At 46.8% G+C, this 21838-nt stretch overlaps 1 protein-coding gene across 5 annotated transcripts in view; it reads left to right on the top strand.

Annotated features, from left to right (window-relative positions):
• The window catches only part of LOC8023937 (bromodomain adjacent to zinc finger domain protein 2B), a 96785-nt gene that overhangs the window by 15708 nt on the left and 59239 nt on the right, over positions 1-21838 (top strand). For 4 of the 5 annotated variants that reach the window (XM_029966339.3, XM_029966342.4, XM_029966341.4 and 1 more), the window contains exons 4-10: positions 2466-2600; positions 7285-7393; positions 11435-11681; positions 12368-12877; positions 14415-14501; positions 18371-18635; positions 20043-20204. In XM_029966339.3, coding sequence (XP_029822199.2) covers positions 2466-2600; positions 7285-7393; positions 11435-11681; positions 12368-12877; positions 14415-14501; positions 18371-18635; positions 20043-20204 — 1515 coding nt within the window. The remainder of the gene's footprint in view (positions 1-2465; positions 2601-7284; positions 7394-11434; positions 11682-12367; positions 12878-14414; positions 14502-18370; positions 18636-20042; positions 20205-21838) is intronic. The other variant, XM_029966344.4, reaches the window with a different exon arrangement.

Genomic DNA, 21838 nt, shown 5'->3' with positions numbered 1-21838 from the left:
ATACTTGACTTGTAAAAACGTTTGTGCCATTTCCATGGCCAAGGGTATATGTATTCTACAAGACTTTTTATTTTATTGCAAATCTAGCAATTTGTGCGTGAGTTTCCTTCATGCTTGTTCGACGACAGCTAAGTGTGGTCGTTTAACCACTTTCATACTGTGGGTAAACTGAGCTTATAAACATGTATTCTTCTAGGTGCTGTTTCGTATCATGTGACAAACCTGCTGGAATGAGAACTACATTAAATATTCTTTTATGTGTATGTGCCAATGGGAGGGAGGCTACATTTACCGAGTGTATTTGACATTATTTAACAGCATGGGCGGCTAAGCTTGTAGGCCAGTTTCTGTAGTAAAATCTTGTGACCTTTAGCTTTGATCTAGTAGGTGTTGAAATTGCTAGGTCAAAGTAGCCTTTGAGGCGTCGTTTACTGGAGGTGAGATTTTATTGCTTATCTTTAGTGTCTCTGAGCAATATGCAACCAAACACTTGCTTAAACTTCAAGGGAATTAAATTTTTTTTTTGTTACACTTTTAGACAAATGAACTTAATAGCATTCAAGCTTGCTTTGACTGCAGAAGATCAGAGACTTTCATTTTGTGCTAAATTTAAGAAGACGGAAACAATTTTTTTTTTTTTTACGCTTGTTTCGTAAAAACTGGCTGATCGGGTGGCCTAACACATTTGTCATATGTTTTCATGGCGGCGTTTTGGTGGGGCTTTTTGCACATCTTTGAGATGAAACCTTTGAGCCAAAGAGAAGAGCCAAATCCATTTGGAAAGAAGCTCTCGCTTTGCACACTTCCCGCTTTCACTTTTGCGATTTCTCCCGCCAAGCCGCTCGTCGGTGCAGGTGCGGAGTGTCCGAGTGGCCGGTCTGCTCACACCTAACATACTCTGTCTGGGCTCATCTGGTTTCTCTCTCTCTCCGCCCCTCCCTGGTGCACCTCCCCCTCTCTTCCCGCCGCGTTCACGCCCCCTTCGGCCGGGCGCAGCCATGAGCCCCCCCTCATACCCTCCCTCGTCCCTGCCTGGACCCCTAGGAGCCCCCTTCCCTCCGTTCCCCATGCTGCCCAGGGGCTCTGCCTTCCAGAGCCCCCTTCCCCCCTCCTCCTCCCCCAACAACCTCCTCGAAGGGGTGGCCGCCGCTGCCGCTGCTTGCTCCTCACACGCTGCTCAGCCACCGCCCCCGTCCTCCTCACCTTCTCTTCCCTCAGGTGGGTCTGGCCTCTTTCTCTTTGCCCCTTCCCCCACTCTCTCTCTCGCTTTCTCTCTGGGCGTCTGGGCCCTCCCGTTCCAACACCACACAGCACAGATAGAAAGGGTTTGCAGTTGGAGGGGTAATGCGGCGCATTTTGTCGTACAAATTACGTCTCTAATTACTGTTGGGTTAATTTCTTGATTTCTTGCGACCTTGAGTAGAGGCACTGCTTTTGGTGTCCCGTGCTTGGCTGCTCAAGTCACCTTTAAAGTCAGTTTTAGTAGTCATATTTTAGTATGATTGCGTTCCTTGCTTCCGGACGAAAGGGCTGTAGTTTCTGGTTGCGTTCAGCATCCCCCTAACAGTGTGAAAGGACTGTGTTTCGTGGTCACGTTCAAAGTGTTCACCCTATCTCTGCAGCAAAAGTAGGCACATGACATCTGGAGAAACTGTTATCTATTGGAAATGTGACTTGAGCAATGGTCGGTGCCTTCTCGGGGGCTCTTAGTTTTATCACTATGAATTATGTTTGACTGTACGTTCCATAGCATTACTCTGATGATACTGCTTCGGCAAATTTGTTTTTTTTTTAACTCTTGCAGAGTAGGCTCATAGTCCTTGGGGGGCAAGGAGGGATCTTGTCATTGAGCACTTCATAGATGTATGCAGCAGGCTGAAAGACAGAAGGCTGTACATTGATCTTACACAAAATGAAAAAGTAACTGGTGCTTTGCTGTAGTATTTTTGTGTGTGACCTCGACCGTTCACCCTAACTCGGATCTTTTAAACCCACTTGTTTCTGGACTCGGGCAGATTGACTCCTTCATCTTAGTCAGTTCTTGAATCTACCGCATTCTTCACTCACATTAATTTTGTGTTCATATATATTCTTGCATTAAGGATGTTTTTTGACATAGTAAATGTAGGCACTCTAGGTGCATTCTATATTTTTATAGCCTTATTACATTAGCATTGAGAAGAAGAAAAATAATCCATCTATATCTATTCATAGGCTCTACCATGCTGTAAGCAACTTTTGTTTTATTCGACCCACCTGTGCAAAACCAGCAACACTGTACCACTCCACGACACAATGGTCACCAAGAAATTTCATTTCGTTCTCTCGAATTTTAGGCTTGTGGGTCGTAGGGGCAAGAAGGGGCCGATAGCTTAGCCTCGTTGTGGGAGGGTGCGGGTGTCCCCCTTTTCTCTCTCCCTCCCCTCCCCCTGGGGCCCTGTTGAGTGTGTGCCCTTGCTGTTCAGGGGCCTGGTGGTCCTCTGCAGACCAGGGTGGCATGACTCTGGCCAGCCTGCTGAGGCAGGGCACTTCCTCTGGCCTCGCCAGTGGTTCTAAGCTTGACCACGCTCTCAGACAGCCCTCACCACAGACGCGAAGACGTGAGTGTTGACGCCACTCACCTGTCCCCGCTGCGCATCTTCCGGTTGCTTGCGTCCCCCCCCCGGATGCCCGTTGCTATTCCTCGGTTCTGTCCTCTCTGACGGCCGTTGCTCCACACCCGCCTTGTTCTGTTTCTCTGTTCTGTTTGCATGTTGTTGTGCGACGGGCTTAGCTTGGGAGCACCATTTGGGGTAGTGCCCGTTTCTTTGCATGGAAGAGGTTGTGGCTTCTGTTTGAGGCTTGTTGTTTTGTAGGTGATGTTAGCTTGGGCTCTTTCATCGTACGGGGAGTCTCTACCTTTTCTAAATTGGGCTATTTCATCTATTTAAGGAAGTAAGCTAACTTTCCTTCCCTGAATTTTTATTATTATTATTATTTGTCCTAAAAGAAAAGAAGAAAACGTTAAAAAAAAGTCTACTAGTATGTTAGGGACCAAAGAAAGAACGAGAAGCAGTTTCGTATGCCAGAGGGGTGTCAGAATCTGGAGGAAAACGGTAGCTTCAAAGATTGCTTTTGAAAACTGCCACCATCTCTCGCATAGTCATAAATATTAGAGGCAAAACAACCTTATAATTGCTTTTGTTATAAAGGAATCACTTTTATGCTCCTAAAAGTGCTCACTGGTAACTCACAGGCTTACAGGCGGTATTATAACAAAAGTTAAAGGGGCAGTGTGGTGATTTTAACATTTAAATAATTTGCAGCTTGTATTTGTTTATATTGTTCACCAATGGAAGTACTGTGCCATTTGTGCCAAATTGTGCCAGGAACGAAAGTCCGCTACATCTTGTGCCGAAGTGCCATTTTCGCTAAAAATTGCGCCGCTCCTGTGCTGACACGGGCTTATACAAATAAAAAATAATATGTAATTTTTGGTTGGTTCTAATATTTAGAAGTAGAATGAAAGGAAAATGGCACAACTATGTACAGCGTCCCTGCCCACCATATATTTTGTTTCATCTTAGTTAAGAGCACAGTTGAGGAAGGCTCGAAAACACAACCACCAACACTTATACTAAGAAAAGCAAGTGAGGGGCATTTACTGGGCTTGACTGGTTTAGTGGATGAAAGAACACTTGCAGAAAAATGATTAATGGCATGATGTTGCGCTTTTGACGATGTTTGATCGGTTCCATTGGCTCGTAGCGTCAGCTGCTCATTGATTTACGATGAAACCAATTACTATAGAGATTGCTCGTCAACCGCGCTGGCCCCTTCATCGTCTGAATTTTCGGACGATGTCGGCAATGTCAGGAGCTGAAAGTTGCGAGAAACCTTAAACTTTATAACCTATAACCTTAAATTGCAAGCTTCACCCTTGTTGGTGTAAGACTGGTGGCAACTGATAAAGCCTGTTTGCTCTACTGATGTCTAAACCCTGGTTAGCTCAGTTGGTAGAGCGCTCCACTTGTAATGGAGAGGTCCCGGGTTCGATACCCGGACCAGGCGGGTTTTTTCGGTCGCGCACCAGTCACCTAGCTGTGTTTGGAGATTTGTTGGTCCTTTGTCCCTCTTGTTCCCCTTCTCCAGGGATTATTCTTGTCGTTCTTGTCCAGCTCACTTGCACCTTTGCATTTAATTGCATTATAATCATAACTTCTAATTGCAAGCTTCACCCTTGTCGGTGTAAGACTGGCGGCAGCTGATAAAACCTGTTTGCTTTATTGACGTCTAACCCCTGGTTAGCTCAGTTGGTAGAGCGCTCCACTTGTAACGGAGAGGTCCCGGGTTCGATACCTGGACCAGGTGGATTTTTTTCGGTCGCTCACCAGTCACCTAGCTGTGTTTGGAGATTTGTGTATGTCCTTTGTCCCTCCAGGGATTATTTTCGTCATTCGTCGTCGTCGTGATAAAGCTTCTTTGCGAATAGTATCAACTGGGCTTTGTCCAGTGTAAACAGTTATAAAAATCAAAAGATTGCTCACTTCGTTATTTGTTACAGTTTTTTTGTTGTCAGTTTGTGGATGAAACATAAGTCATTGTAAATAGAGAGTTTTTGATCAACATACTCAATTTTAGTGCGTGCTAGTGCTAAATTTAGTGCTTACATGTGCGCACGCACGCAAGAAAGTTTTAGAATAGCGTTTCTCTGCCACGACACAAAAACCCAAGCATCTCGCACTTACAACGCCACCCGGAAAAGTTAGAATTTTTATTTCAAACACAAAATGCTGTAACTTGAGAAAAAACAAGTTTTTTTAGTCCAGAGTACCAATGTAGGTTTGTTTAAACATGAGAATGCGACACGAGCGGTTGACCGGTTGTGTCCGATTGCGTCGCCTTGGCAAGAGAGGTCTCATGTACTGACCTTCACACACTTTGCCTTCGCCAAGAAATGTTTGTGCGTCGTAAGCATCAAGTTGCCGGCGATTGTTGCCAACCTTACTGGGTCTTCCAAACTGAGTGCAATGTCGCCCTGTATTGAAAATCATAATTGCGAGGATGCCGTCGATGAGCGGCCGCAGCCACCGTCCTTGGAGCTGCCATTTTTTAGCTTTGTTCATCTTGGCTTTAGCCAACTTCTTATCACGGATCCTCCTTGGAGGAGCGCAAAGACTTTTTGCGCATCTACGCAATTTCTGAAAAATAGCGCACGCTAAAATAGTGCACGCAAAGCGCAAAAAATGTGGTTAGAGTTTGGCGCTATCCTTTGCGTATGCAAAGCTTTAGCGTGCACAATTCTAAACCTGTCTAATATATCAACGAAAATCGATTTCTTTAAGTCATCTAAAATATAAACATTGCAGCGATCGCACTGTTTTGCATTCCTGCGTGTCGTATCGAACACCAGGGCACTACTATCTTTGGTTTGAGGTTGGTACTCTTGCTACAACATAAATGGCGACAGCATCAGTTTGCACTCGGCAAGTTTGTTCAAGGCCAGTTCTCCGTGTGACACTCCCTGGGTGTAATGCATTCTGGGAGAGAACTTGCATGGTGGCAGTGCATGTGGAACAAAGTTCCTATAAGTTTCAGTTTCAATTGACTGACTTCTCTTTATGATGTCACGTCGCAACCAAATACATTGCTTGCCAGCTGATATGGTAAGGTGGCTGGGGCACTTCTCTTTGGGTTCCCGACATGTCGGAGTTTGTGCGCAGGCAAATATATATATATATATGGACGACAGCTTAATCGCCTTGCCAGTCCAACATTCTAATATTGATGACCACAAGTGCGTTAACTATGCGAGTGCGTTGATTATGCGAGTAAATACAATAACACTTATACCCTCGCACAACCCCTTTGTCAACGAAGTGATCGAAACCGAAATCATGCGACTCCACCTCTTGACCACCTGGTTTCCAGGATGCAACTTACGCACTGTTGAATGCCAGGATTTATTAATGTAGCTTATGTTGGGCTTTAATGATCTTGTTGTTTAGACACCAATAAATGCATAAAAAGCCTAATAATATGACCTGAATTTTAGTAAGCTTTCATGTGCCATCTATTCTAAGTCAACAAAACCATCCCCTCTTCACTGCCACTGTCCCTCTGGTGAACTGGGTTTGTTCAGTGAACGGAGAACAGTCTGCTCATACATTTTTTCTTTTGTCCCTACTTCGACCGCCCGCCCTGACCGTCGGCGGTGCTGGCTGGGTGCAGTGTTTTTTCGTGCCCGAACCAGTCAACAAACACTAATAGAGCGGGGGGGGGCGGGGTGAGGCACGGCGCCAGGCGCCAAAGACGGAACTTAACCAGAACCTCCACGTTTTTCCGTGCCACATCACTGCGCCTGTCACTCATAATATACTCCGAAGAAAGGGTCTTCACCCTCAGCACATACTTGTGCTGCAGTGTGTAGAAAGAGAAAGTAACTAAGCTCATCTGGACTCCGGTATCGTTAAGGTGGCACAGAGATAATGTCCTAATTGACACTACGTCGAGATCAGCACCATAATTCAATAGATTCGGAGAGTTATAAACAATACTTCCTAAAACGGGATAGCTGTTCACTCTTTTACTAACCCGATAATTTGTTTTCGCTCATCTTGCTGCTGCCCTGTTCTTGGCGTTTCGTTGCCGGACACCTTATACGCTTGTGCTCGTGGCAAGGTCTGAAGCCGTGCCAGCCACTTTTCCATGCTTGTACTCCGCCCCTGCATTTTGTGCCTCTTGCTTGGCTAGTTCGGGGCCCTCACACTTGGGCAATGGCCCCTCTTTGTATTCTGCTGTTCTCTAATGCTCTGTCTTTGCTCATTTCCACACTCTTTTTTCCGCTCCCTTCGAGCAGTTGAGGAAGTGCTTTCCGGACACGCCTATTCCAAACCTGCCGACGTGCACTTCAAGTGCAAGGCGTCAGGTAGGCGCGATGCTGCCTTGTCGTGCCTCTTCTCTGTCTTCTGCTCTTAATGCAGCTGAATTGTGTCTGTTTGGCCGTGTCTTTGCTGCGTGTGCTCTGGCACACACTTGTTTATTTACGTGCACAAATGCCTAGTGCTGCTTCGAAACATAATGCCATCTAATCGGTTCTGGGGGCTTGACTTGGAGACGTGGCTTGTTGTCGGTTTGCATAGAAAGGCTGCGTTGTGAAAAGAAGGGAATGTGTATAAAGTGGGCAGCCACATTCTTGTCTACTGATAGTGCTTGTCACATGTGCTTGCTGTCTGTTTTGTAACTCTTTTGTTGCGAGTGAGAAATTGGGGGTTAATACTGACTGACGGTGTTTTGCTTTCCCAGGCATGAATGGATCTCAGGCTCCTGGCAAGATGCTGCCACCATCAGCCCACAGCAGGTCTTCGAAACATCTCGACCTTCTTCAAGACAGCCTTATTCTGAATTCGGTCAAGTAAGGCACATTGAGCATTTTATGTGCATTCCTGCTAAAGATCATTTAGTGAGTGAAAGAGCTTTATGGTATGTCTATTTTTTTCCAACCAAGTTTAAATTTTTTTTTTGCGTGTATGCTTTTGTGAAAACTAACAGTATTTAGTGCACAAGAATATAAATTTATGAACAATTGCTTCAATCTAGCTACTTTATAGCTGCTGCTTTATTACGATACTTTACAGACTTGTGGCACTTTTTGCCCCTGCTGCATCAATCTACAGCTAATGTGCTCCAGCTTTATGGGGGCTCATCTTAGGAGATAGGCGTGTGCGTCAGTACCTCCCACTACATGCCGTAAGAAATAATTCCTCCACGTCAATGCAAGCTCCTGAGCTTCCTTCTAAATTGAGAACCTACGTGCCTGAAGTCTTCAACCGGCCCGAAACGTGCGACTTTCAGATGTGCCTGCAAAACTGCAGCAACTCTATACCTAGTCAGACATAAGTTAAAGGCCGACATACATTTCGTGCTTTCCAGTTTTAACCGCTTTCTCCTTTCCTTTATTCTCTCCACCTTTTACCTTGCCCCGATTTGGCTCCCCTTGCAGCTTAGGAAAGGGAAGTGCTAAGAGGATTATCTTCCCTGCAAAAAAACAATGTTGTACGTCGGCCTTTAAAAATGCGACGAAAGCTCTACCTCCAGCGCGAGCTATTCACCTTCGGTGACACTTTGGGGTCTTGTGAGCATGCCTAGGTGAAGCGCGATGGAAAGCCACTAGCACGTGCTAGAGATAGAGCTTCTGTCACATCCTTAACTATCATTCAACCATAAGAGCTGTGCACAGGCGTTCCCGTTGTGGGATTTGCTATTAGCAGAGGTACCGACGAGTAACCAAAGGATTATCTCAACAGTGGCAGTGATCTCAAAGGAGATGCTAAACCTAGTAGCGTGGTCCCCATACCTCCACGGCAATATAGACAACGTTTAGGGCCACATTACCGCGGGTCGGTTTGATAAATTACCTCTGTCGGTGCCAATGACCAACTACCTTGTCTCACTCTCGAATATACACCAACTCATGTTTATAAACAAACCGGAGCGCCCCTAGCGGACGCCACCGGCGCCGCGCATGTGCGGTGGATGGTGGGCAAGAAGCCCGCCGTCGCCCATAAACAAACATTGAATTGCGTTGTTGTCGGCGTCGGTGGGAGTCCCCGTGCTCTTTTTCGCGTCGGAATTGTTGATTCTACGTTCTCCTAACAATGTCTGACTACTTGAGCGGGTTCAGCAAAATTAACGAGGCAAAACATTGCGTGAATAATGTGACGTGCGGCGATTCATTTCACGTTGACGCCGCAGAATGAGCGCTAAAGCCTGACTCCCACGATGAGATTCTGCTCGCTATTCAGCCGTGACGTCGCTTGGACTGAAAAAGCGTGGACCGTAGCTGAGATGGTGGACGTCGATACGGAAAATCGCAAGTAGAATCGGAGATTACACTTCGGTGATGGCGACTGGTAACAATGATCAACATCTTCTTGTATCTGTTTACACTTAGCCTACTTACCCCAACCAACCTTCAAAAGTGTTTTGAGGCCTGCACTCAGTTCTTATCACAATTACCGGGTCAACGTTTGGTTTACGGGCCAGTGTCGTTTGAACGAGCTGACGACAGAAAGCAGACAAGTTTGAAAGAGCAGACGACAGTTCGAACTCATGCGCAATGGAGTACAGGCAAGAAGCACCGCGTCCCGCGTCAACAAACCATTGGTATGTCACATTGTCGGCGTCTGTGTGAGTCTGCATAGTCTTTTTCGCGTTGGAATTGTCGATTCTACGTTTTCATCGCAGTGTCTCACCACTTTGATTGCCTGAGCAAAATTATCAAGGCTCGTTACGCCGCTAAACTTTGCATAAATAATTTGACGTGCGGTGATTCATTCGCATGAACGCCACAGAATGGACGCCAAAACCATGATGAGATTCTTCTAGCTATTTTCGGTCGCGACGTCGCTCGTGCTGCAAGAGTGTAGAAGGAAGCGGCGATGATCGACGTCGATACTGAAAATCGGAAGCGTGTAAGAAGTCGGTGATGGCCACCGGTACCAATGATCAACATCTTGTATCTACTGTTTACACCGAGCCGAGTCTTTTGAGGCCTGCAATTACTTCTTATTGCGATCACCGGGTCCAAGTTTGGTCTACGGGCCGCTTTTGTTTGAACGAGCAGACGACAAAAAGCAGACAAGTTTGAAAGAGCAGACGAGAGTTCGAACGATCAGGCGGCCGTGTGAATTTGAAGACGCACTTAACCCGCGGGTGGTCCGAACAACTTGGCGGTTTTCTCTCGTTCATGTTGAAACAAAGCAAATACATCTGGCGACCACAAAGTGTTGCCCGCACAAGCAATCGTAGTTCGACAGCGTCTGGTTTTCCCTTTTCACGGCTACTATCCACGTTCTCGGATGAACGGAGGGGGCAGAAACACATAAAAACTGATCTTCAAACCTTTCCAGACTCTCTTGGTACAGCCTCTTGGTACAGCCCCTTGGTACAGGTTTTTTGTCTAGTTTCTTCCAAAGGAATGCAGGAATGCATGTCTCGCACGGCGACTTCTGCCCACCGCTCCAGACTGGAAGTGCACCAGCCGCGCCACCACCGCGGCGTGACGTAGGAGAGTTGAGTTCGTGTATAGTGGAAGAGAAGACACACATACCAGAGTAAGGACGTAGTCCAAGAGCATTTATTAAAACCAACTCAAAATGAACCCCATCCAAAATGCCCCCCGTGCTGGCAAGGTCCTTACCTGCCAGATGTGGGGTTCCGGAGAGCCAAGATTGGGGAAGCATTGGAGGAGCCTCCAATACATGTCCTATCTCTTTTGTGGTCACCGGACGAGTCCCCTTCCTGAAAGCGGGAAAAGACGAGGCTAAACCTCCTCGCCTGGCAGTCTTGAACCGCATCCGAGCGGGGGAAAAGAAAAAGGTCCCTTCGGGAGAGAGTGAGAGGGGTATCCTCCAAGACAGGGGGGACCCTGTCTTGGAGGATACCCCTCTCACAGGGGGGACCCATCGGGGAAGGGAGACCACAGAATCTCCAGGCCGTGAATGTGTACCCATACGCTATGCCACGCAGTGCTGTGAAAGCCATGGGCTAGAGAGAGAGAGGGAGGGAAGGCCCTTTTACAGAAATTTTGAGGGACAGGTCAATCTCCAGTGAGCACAGAAGTGACATCTGGGACAAAAAGGAGGGTAAGAGGGAATTTCTCCTCTCCGCTTTTCTAGCTACTTTCGTTACTGACTCGCCCCTGTACCTTTGGTAACTTTGCGCGCAACTAGTGAGATAAAGTCGCGTCGCTTTAATGTGGGCCCCATTAATACGAACCTCGCCATCGTCTGCTATTGCGGTGTTGGAAATTGAGTCTGTCTTTTGGGCAGACTGTCGAGCAACTGAAAATGTTTCCTAAAATTATCAACGGGGATTGTGGCATCCAGCTCATGAACTACATTGATTTCGCGGATGTCACTCACAGCAGATGCTCTTATCCTTTCAATATTATACCATTTCAATCCCGTATGGATTGTTTTAAAAATTATTTTCTTTCTCGCACTATCGAGTTTTGAAACAATGTCGATGGATCTACATTTATGCTTCCCTACGACTTTATTTTACAAAGGAATAAACTTACCTTGCCCCGATCTGTTATAGATAAATCCTTATTCCTAGTGTTTTTTGTCGTTCAACATTGATTAATTTTGACCGTCATTATTGGCCTAAATTGAGGTTGCAGCAGGTATAAATAAATAAGTAAATAAAATAAATACCTCCTATATTGACAAAATTTTCGAAGATGAGCCGGGCAAATATGCATATTTTTGTCTCATTATTACGGACAACCCGCACATTGGACAACTTTGAACGGGCGGAGAGGGAGAGAGGAAGGGGAGGGAAGGAGGAAGGGGAGGGGAGGGGGGGAAGGAGGGGGGAGGAGGGGGAAGGAGGGAGGTGTGCGCGTCTGCGAGACACAACTCAACGGGCCCCAATTCGGCTGCGCTTGCAGGGAGAAGCTGCTGCTGGGGTCGGCCAAGGGGCCCCCCAGCCTGGCCCCGGTGGCCCCTGGCTCCCCGTTCCTGGCCCACGGGGGAGAGCTGCTGTCCAAGGGGCTTGGCCATGGGGCCGAGGGCTCGTCCCGGCCGGGCATCACCCTGCCTCTGGGCAGCCTGGTTAGAGAGAGGGCCGGGGGGGCCCACAAGCGCAGCCGCAGGGGTCGCAGGGACCCGGGGCTGGCCGCCTCAGCCGCTGGCAAGGTGGGTGCGAGCGGGCGGCTCGATTGGACGGCGGAAGCGAGCAGCGGGCACCGTTTGTGCGGCCCAAAGTGGTTTTGCTCGACCTATGGTTGAGGAGGGGTTTCATGGAGGGCACCTATTCGGTCGTGCGGGGGGTTGCACACCGAGCAGATGCAGTTGCGGGCTCTGTGCGTCCGCACAAACCCGTTGTCGGAGGGCGAAGCATGCGCGCATGCTTTGTCCCATGGCAGACACCACCACCTTGGTGTGATGTCGGGAACCCGAGCTGCTGGTGTATACGGTGGCTCTAGAGTTTTCTTGCTTTGGAAAGCTTCACTTGGAGGGTTTTTCAAAGTGAATACAGCTCTTGGAAGCTTTCTTTTCCTCTTCCCCCCCTGTCAAGAACAAGATGTTTTGAATAGATTGCCGAGTTAGTAATTTTATTTGGTTTCTTGTCATCTAACATTTGTCCCCAAATGGTATTTCAAGCAGGGAGGTAGAGGCTATTTACTTTGAGCAATTCCTGCCTTTAAAAGTATCCGTCTCACCATGTTTGCCGACCCTAGGGCCAGCTTACTGAGAAGACTAGAAGGACATAACAGTCAGTCTTCGGGATGCCTCTATCCTAAATTGATGCAAGCAACAAGAATGAGGGTGATATGAGCACGGCCACACAGATGGTGGAACGACTGCTTCTCCCCATGCAGCTTGCCGAGTGCCTGATGCTGAAGCAGCCCCCGACGTCTTCCTCGCCCCTCCCGGGCAGCAGCAGCGGCCACCTGGGCTCCTCCCCGTCCCTGTTCCCGAGCCCCGCCCATTCGTCGGGCCCCTCCCCCCGACACCCCTCCTCCTCGCCGGCCCACACGGAGGCGCCCCCGTCCTCCCGCTCCGGGGACTCCATGCCCCTGGACCTGTGCGTGAAGAGGAGCGGCGGCCCGCCCACCACGTTCCTGTCCCCAGACGTGACCCTGACCCCTGTGGGAAGCACCTCCCACCGGGGTCCCTCCCCGCACCTGCCTCAGAGGCACATCCTGGAGACCCTGCCGGCCAGCCTGGGGGGCCTGGCCTCGGCGGGGGGCGGGGCCTCTCTGGGGCCCTCCTCCTCTTCCTCGCGGAGGAGGGGGCGGCGCCCGAGGGGGTCCTCCCTCCTGGCGGACCTTGCCCCGCCCAGGGACTGCAGTCCCATGGGACTGCTTCTGGGGGCCCTCGCCGCACAGGTGAGCCTCCCTCTCTGACTCGGGGGGTGGGAAGAAGAGAGGTGCGCGTTTGTCAACACCTTCTATAGCCGCCGACGAGACGAGAACGGCAGGGAGGCCTTTCGGCTGCCCCGACTCCGATGCGAGCTTCCTAACTTCAATCAGGCTTCGACGTCTCGCGAGCCTCTGGCGTGCTTCTGCAGCCACAGTACGGCAAGGGGCAACAAGCGCGTGACGTTTGACAGGGACGCCTTTCTCACTCTGTCGGCGACCGTAGATAACAATGCGGTGAGGGGAAGAAAGGCACGTGTCAGAGTTGGTCCCCTCACTGGCCTCCAGTTGGTGGTGTAGAACATCCCGTACTGTGGCCTCACTACCCAAGAGGTGTAGTAGTCTTTTCCACTTGGTCTCTCTTTCCTTTGACGGCAGGTCGAGGCTACAGCATCTCCACCTTCACCACTTTGTATAGATACAGTGGTGGACAGTGTTGTGACCTTGGATTTTACGGTTGATCCCGAATAAGTCGAACCTGGGTATTTAAAAACATTGTCTATTTCGAACAGTTAAGACATCCCCTAGAAAATCTCATGCACAAGCGTATGTGCCTCGTGAGACTGTGTCGAACTTGGCCATCTGGGACATTCCATACGTCGGACCACGCGCCGTGCCCCTGGTTGGGAGGCCTTCCCCGAACACGACCGTCGCTGCTCGGTTTCCATGGCCGAGGATAAATATGATATACCAAACTATTTTACAATCCCCTTTCAATTCAATATATCCAGGTTCGACTATAGTTGCGCAGAGGTTGGTTGTGTTTGAGTAAAACCTGATCATTCCCAGCAAATATACAGCCTGTTAAAACTCCGTTAAATCAAATTGTTTGCCTGCATTGAATCTGGAATGCATGGCGGATAGTATATACATTAGGGGCTGACTCCTCTAGTACTTCTTAGTTTTAGGGGCCAAAGCAGGCGTAATGAAAACAATTAGTTAAGAGCAATATCTCCAAAAAATGAATGACTAAAGAGAAAACTTTTTGTTTTGTTATATTTATCGAATGCGTGAATCTTGATTAGGTAACATACCCATGGATTTGTCCATATCTGTAATATTAAAATCTGTTATAGTCAAACTCGATTTGTCTAATTTCTCCGGAAAATTATGGAACCGGATTTGTATCCCCCAAATTTTTGAAACTTACAAAGCCAGAAGACATTCATCCCTGTGTACCCTACATCTACCTTTCTTTATCCATGAATGAATAATCCACAGTTAACCTTTTTTTTTTTTTTTTTTTTTTTTTAAGATGACACATTTTGGGACTGCTAGCAGGAAGCCCTAGGCACAGTCCTGTGCTACACTGCAGAGCTTGCATTTATTTTTCTGGTCCTTTTTTTTTGTCTGGTCATGTTACTCGCTTTGTGGGATTAAGCTGGTCAGATAAGGATAGCTTCATATGGCTTGTATGTTCTTCCAGATGCTCAGATAATTGCTTTGGAGTGCATGCTGGTATTGGTCAGCGAATGCTTTTATGTTCTAATGCCAAATCACTTTGTAGGATGCCAAGCTCTCACCTAAGGAGCAAGAATCCCTACAAAGATTTCAACTTCTAGCTTCTCAAGGCTATAAATCTAGGAATAATCTGGTGAGCAAAAGACGTTTTCTTGAGTTTCTGCAGCAATTACCTGTTATAAAGTCTTGGGGAGATGTCTCATTGCTTGTTTTCTTTAGCTGACACACAATGTCTCTAGGCATACTTTGATGAGGTAAGCAGCGTGGGGATGTATTTTGCCCCGAGATTTATCAGCAAACCTCTGGCATTTGAAGCTTTCTTTTGCTGCTAGCCTGGCTCGTCCAGCCATGGATAGTGTGCAGCCGGTCTTTGATAAGCTTGTAGCACGAGGTGGCACGTTGATAAAGTGCACTTGCTTCACAAATGGGTCATTCCATGCCAAAGGAGGTGCGGCAATTTTTTCGTGTCTGGGGTGTGAAAAAAAAAAGATTCATTTGGATAAAGAGAAGCCTTTATGCTCAAAGAAAAGTTCTTTCTTTTTTTGTTTTGTGAAATAATAAATTTTATTTTTGCTGATGTCACGCTCTAAATTTCTGGAATTTTGCATAAAATTCTTGCACTTAAGGGGGGACATTGGCTAGAGATTTAGCTTCTGGATTACTCAAATGATTGGAATGAAATTTGCGGGGGGATCTAACGTGAGATGTGGGTGTATTTTGCAAACTTTCAGCTCTTGAGGACAATTTTACATACCTGCATAAGAAGATGTGTCACTCTTTGTTAAGGTTTGTTCTTAACAAAGATGAGCCACTCTTTGTTAAGAAATCTATGATATGCAAATGAACCTATTAAGCACCATTTTGACTGCTTGAATATAAAGTGGCGGTTGTGGGACTTCGGCTATCTAGTTTTTAGAACTCAAATGTAAATATTTTAGGAAGAGTCATTACCTCAAAATATGAGATGCATATCTGTCCTATGTAAATTTTTGAAAACTTGGTTCTTTCTCAATGTGTACTTCAACTTAAAACAAAATAAAGTAGATAGCTCGATTTTCCAGTCAATTTCAGTTCAGAAACGTCTTGATTGTGGTATTAGAATACTTTTACCTCCTAACAAAAGTTTTCTTCGTAAGAAATTTGCAGCAAAAAGTGGAACTGAGAAAAATGCATTCGAACATTAAACTCCTTTGCTTTGTTACTGCCTCACAATGTGTTGAAAATATTTTATATTAACGTGACTATTTAGCGTATGGCTATCAAATTTAGTGTATGGGTGTATAATTAGTTTATAAAACCAAAAAACTTAAACATAAACATGAATTTAAAAAAAATAATTTAAATGTAGGCTTTTATTATTTTTTAAAGGGGCCGTGCAGTCATATTTAAGCGTCTACCTTTTTGCAGTTTTCACGTTTCCACGAAGAAAAAAAAAAGAAAAAAAAATTTAGAGCTATATTTACGGCGCAAATTGAATTTGTAGTTTGTGCCCGCAAGAGCCGTCGCTGGTCACGTTGTAGGCCCGCGCTGCGTCGCCGCCACCACAAGGTCACGCCACCGCCACACGCTGAGCGTTTTGCGACGCCGCTTCAACGCGTTTCTCTATGCCGCCGTCGCCGCCGCCGCATAAGTTTGTCTGCTTCGGGGCGCCGCCGCCGCCGTCTGACCGGCGCACAGGCCTATCGCCTCTGCTTGTGCTTTTTCAGGAGCTTCCTTTGGGCTCTAAAATTTTCTTATTTATCTTAGTTTTTTGTTTTTACTTCAAACAAAGATGAATAAGTTACTTTTACAGGCTATGATAAGCTTCCAAAAGAGTGCAAGTACCAACTGATAAACAAGGACCAGTCACGTGATAAATAAGGGCCCCTTTTCCACGGTGACCGCGGGCGCCAACTACAAATTTGTATAGCGCCGTAAATATAGCTCTAAAAATTTTTTCCCTTCGTGTAAAATCGTTTTATGACATTCTTTTTCCATCTAAGCTGTTTAAAAAAAATGTTTTTTTCCTTTGCATTTGTCCTTTAAGGGAGAAACTACCTGGGAACATTAACTCTCTAGATGTTGGTGGATGTAAATATGTCATTTTTCAAAATGACTTTTTTCGCAGAAATTTTGTTTCTGGGTGGTGTCCCCCTTTAGAAAAATCCTTGTGAATAAACAGTTGCATATCACAAAACTATAGGTGGGTGCTTAATTACTTAATAATATGCCCTATCTTACACTAAAATACAAAAACTGAAGGATGCCATTTTGAGTCTAAATTAAAGGGAAACTGAGGCAGTTCTGTGTTTGAGTAAAAACTCTTAAATAGTCTTCATTTGACCTCCAGGATCACGAATATCGAAATTATTTTTAAATTTAGTGTGCAGAGGCTGCAAAAAAAACATTTCCACAAGTACCGCTGAAGCCCCCCCTTCCCGGAGCGTGACATTGTATCAAGAGTTTTTGGAATCTCCGCTCTCGCGCATCTTCAGCGCCTATCAAAGCTATACACGTGCATTCTTGCTATTTTTACAAATTGTCAGAAAAAGACTTTAGGACTCGTGTCAGTGCGGGGAAGTATACCTGGCAAGCTTTTAATTGCACGCGCTGCCCACACGAGCAGAATGCTTGGCAGCCATTGGTGGCCGGACATTTTTTGTGTTTTCTCACGTTTAGTTACATCTTCAGGGAAAACAAACGCGACATTATATTCAGGGGATAAAGATACTCTAAAATTCAACTCTAACTCATTTTTACAGCGGAGCTGTTAAGGGCTAGGTTCCCCAGAATCGTGTCCAGTACCAAACAAATGTCGACACAAACTTGCACAAACCTCTGGACAGCTACCGCCATCTATAGGCGACGGCGGCAACCAGGCAACCAGTCTGGTTACTGCCATCGCTCATAGATGGCGGCAATCTTTCTAGGTATCATAGAAGAATGGACAGTTGGGCGAGTTGGTGTGAATTTATCGTAGGACACAGTGCGAAAAACAGATGAGGACGAAGAAGAAACACGTAACGAGCGCAGCGTGCGTCACGCTGCGCACATCACGTGTGTTTCATCTTTGTCCTTGTCTGTTTTGCGCACTGTTTCCTACGCTCTTATCAGTTTATATTTTCCCGGGTAATACATTTTTATTCTTGTGGTTTTTTCAAAACATATCAATGAGGTTCTATTGTACATTGGTTTTATGCAAATTTCAGAAATTTAGAGCGTCATGTCAGCAAAAAGGCCACTTTATCCAATTGAGTTTTTTCGTGCATACCCAGAAATTAAAATATTGCCACGTCTCCTCTGGCATGGAATGACCCGAACGCAAGGGCACCGGGATCATGTGTGCTTGCCAGCTTGTACTTGAGAGTTATCACATACTGGTGAGCTTTGAACGCAGATTACCATATATAAGAGTTTTTACAGAAGTGATACAAACAGTGCTTATTCTGTTCATGAAACTTAAATTTCTGCCTTTTGCAATATATATAATTTTTTTTTTCTTTAATATTTTTAATAGCACTGGAACTGTACGAAGGTTGGAGTCTTAGATTTCCTAGTTACTTACAAGTTAGCTGCTAATGTTCTTGTAGGGATCTTTGGGAAGGAGGACCTGTAGCTTGTTGCACCTATGCTTTTACTGCAAAACCTGCCAGAAGGTGCAGACATGTAGTAGCTTTCCATCAGCATATGGCCTGGCTTTCTTAGTAGCAAAGGCAGGAAGCCGGCCAGCAGGTTGCAGAGTGAACAGAGAGACGAGGAAATGCTTGGATGTCAGACCAGAGACAGTTTGTGCCAATCTAAAGAAACACAATTCTTGTGACTTGTGTCGCGAGCAGTAATTAGAAAAATTGATGCAAATAAAAGAAGTCAAAATTAAAAAAAAAAAGAAAAAGGGTTTGTGCTCTATTGTTTTATTTCTCCGTGCCCTGCCCTTTGTTTGAATTTCTAAGTCAACTCTCATCCAGCTGGCAATCCGTCCTTGTTTCCGCGAGTGCTCACAGACAAGGCGTCCCTTTCCCGCAGTTGCAAAAGCACGGGGGAGAGTTTCCGCACCCGGGGGACGTAGGCGGGGGGGCGACCCGCCTGCCGGCCACATCGCCCACGGCGGGCCTGGGCCCTCCGCGGCCCCTCGGCAGGGAGCTCCCCCCGTCCTCCCGGATGGGGCTCAAGCGCCTCTCGCCCGACGGGGACCAAGGGGGCGGGCCACACTCGTCGGGGACACGCCCGCGGGGCTCACACCGTCACCGTTCCAAGCGGCAGGAGTTGGAGAACAGCGTCTCGGCCAGCGGTGAGCTTCCTCACTGTCTAGAGGGCTCGCAGCCAGCTCTGGTCAAGGAACCAATCGGGGCAGAGACAAACTGTTTGAGAGGGGGTCGCTCTGTGCTGTACCGTGAAGTCAGCTGTCATTGTTGGCATATGTACAGTCGGACAAGCAGAGCAAAGCAACGAAACGAGGCCTAATGATGGAATCGAATGCCCGGGCGTGCACGGAATGCATGCACACACGCTAAACGCACGCGCACACACAGGTTACACTTGCGCCCCCTCTTGTCTTCGCTTAACACCATGCACCAGCACCTCGTGGGCATTCTCCGAGATGGCGCTTTCCGTGACTTCGCCTCCCGGTGCTGCCTGCGTCGCGCTCGGAGGCCCGTCTGCGTGAAGTAACATTTCCAAGCACTCACAGTCGCGGTAAAATTTTTTTAGGGCCGAAGCTCCTTAAGGTCTAGCCTTGTCTGTCCGGCATCCATTCTCACATCGATCTTGCTGGTGCATGTGCTTGGGATGTGCTCGTGAGCTCACGAGCACGTGAGCACGTGCTCACGTGCTCGTGTGGAACAAAAGAAAAAACAAATTGATGAAAAAAAAAAGAAAGAAATGTTTGCGCAGTCCACAGGATTCAAACCTGTGCGGGGAGACCCCAATGGATTTCTAGTCGATCGCTTTAACTACTTGGCCACAAACGTCATGGATGAAACGTTGCATGTAGCCGCTCAACGTCTATACAGGAGAGGGCGCTGCGGTCAAATGCGTATATAATCGTGTTAAACTTTGCATGCATTGGCTCAACGTTTATAGACGAGACGGCGCTGCGGTCAAATGCTCAAATGCGTATATAACCACGTTCCATTCTACACATTCTCCTTCTGACATGGATGAAAACGAACGAAAGGCTCGGCATGCTGCGGCTCAGCGTCTACGCAGACAAGCACCACCAGAGCTTCGCCCCAATCAACATCATTCACCACGTGGAGATGCGGTCATTTTTTTTACATTCTTCACTTCTTTTACGAAAACTTTTTTAGGGCCTCCTTTTTTTGATATTTTACGGTGATTGCACTTCATTATATGAGGCTAAAATACATGGTGTTCTATGCCCAAGAAGTTACGAAAATTGGGGTAGTTTGTTAAATTGGGGATTTCGTTACATTGAAGTTCGTTACATCGAGGTTCGACTGTAATCCCAAGTATGCCGCAACATTTCCCGGCCACACTTTAAAGCACATGGGTGACAAGCCTCCGTGAGGGACCTCATTTTTATTTCATTCATCTACAACTTTTGTAGCTTCTTGTGATGAGAAAGGGAAAGAAAGGGACCATTTAAATGGCAACAGAATGTTTTTCTATAGCAAAGTGGATGCAAACAGTGTCCGCGAGAATCCCGCTCAGTGCCGCGGCCTCCCCTCTCACGCAGACTCTTCGAGCGACTCCGAGTCTGCGGTGGCCGACTCCCGCTCTATGAGCGGTGGCTCGGACACGGAGGACACGGAGCGGTCGGCGGCGGCCAGCACGTCCGGCAGCATTCCAGCCTCCTCAGTCTCCGACAGGGTTTCCAAGCGCCATACCGAGGAGCACGGTCAGTGGCCGGCATTGTGCCCCTTCGGTTTCTCGTCGGAGGGGTTGGGGGAGGGAGGTGGATCAGCTTACTGCTACTGCATTGCAGTCTGCTTTAGAAGTCGAAAATCCTGGCAGATATGGACGAACAATATGAATTTTAACTATTTTTTAGCTTTCGGTGATATGGCAAGGATTCCCTTTACTTTTTGCGGTCATGTGTATAGGTGCAGCATTACGAAATGCTTAAACATTGACTTCGGAAAGGTGTCTTAGGTGTGCGTGTACCTTTGTTGCCTCTTCAAGGCATTGTAGAAGGGGCACCGTACACGGGCTTTAGGCCCAGAAGTGCCCTTGTTCTTGTCGGGCTTATCCCACTCTTATTTGTCGGAATTACTGCTGTCGCTGCGGTCTTTACTGACCCAACAAAGGGTGATTAAGGACTATTAACTACACTTCACTTCAATGTAAGTGCAAGCAAAGCCAAAGCTGTAAGGGTGTGCCATGTTGCATGCCCGCTGTCTATGCTTCTTTGTGCTATGCAGTCAACTTCCAAAGCAACATGCTTGCACTTATGGGGGAAATAAGGTATATAGTGGTATGTGAATATTTGAGATTTCAAACATGGATATCTTATTTTGATTATTTGATTAGAGAATCACCTTTTGAAAAGCAGCCAAACATTAGGACAGAGATTGCAATATTTGGGTGGAGCAGATTGTTTATATTCAATGTCAACCTTTTTGGGTCACGCAGTCAAGGGTAGCGTACCCTATTTTCTGGACTAAGAGTCACACCCTTGTATTAGCCACACTTCTGTATATTGGACCATTTTTGTATAAAAGTTGTTATATAAATTGCACCTTTGTATAAGTCGCACCTCTTTGCATGGATCACGCGATTCATTTTTTTTTTTTCACGCACATGTGTCTCGCGAAATTAGAGTTTCGCACAATCGGCTAGTTCACACATACATTTGATGCGCAACAACTTTGACGTTTCAACTCTTAAGAAATGCCCATAGCACAGCGCTGTCTGGCAGGAACAGTCGAGTGTTACACACCAAAAGGAAGTAAAATTTGCAAAATCAGAGCGTGCACAGGCTGAGCGAACAAAAGTTTAACTTGCGAGACACTTGTGAACAAAGCTTTAGACCACTAGACGTAGCCTAGGCCAAGTCACGGAGACAACACTAGCATCAGCGCATAGGCAGATAGATAAATCTTGACATACTTCTTTCGGTATTGCTAAAAGATCAGCTAGCTGCAATCCTTCCTTTTAAGGCCCGTTCACACTCTTGCGACCGAGTACGACTGAGAGAGACGAGATCTCTTACAACTTCTTAAATGTTTCTAGAATGAGGGAACACACTGACATTGTGGCGCCATCTATGCGGTGACCCTAGAACTGCATTTCACAAAAGCGAAGGTTTTGCGGGATTTCCGAGGTCAAATGTGCGTAATACCGATAGAAAGGCTCGTTTATAACATTGACAAAAGCTTTTCGAGCCAAAAAAGAAAGGATATTGCGCGAGAAATAAAAAAAAAATATGCCCGACCGCCGAGTTTACACTGCTTCCCAATAGATGGCGCCAGTGTGTTCTCTGGTTTAAGAAGTTTTAAGGAACCCAGGTTTAACAGGTCGCAAGCAGTCGCA

This window comes from Ixodes scapularis, unplaced genomic scaffold, assembly GCF_016920785.2.
Source record: "Ixodes scapularis isolate PalLabHiFi unplaced genomic scaffold, ASM1692078v2 PGA_scaffold0__279_contigs__length_252992795, whole genome shotgun sequence".
NCBI classification, from domain to species: domain Eukaryota; kingdom Metazoa; phylum Arthropoda; class Arachnida; order Ixodida; family Ixodidae; genus Ixodes; species Ixodes scapularis.
The sequence above is the reverse complement of the archived record's forward strand: the minus strand, read 5'-3'. Positions and strand labels throughout refer to the sequence as shown.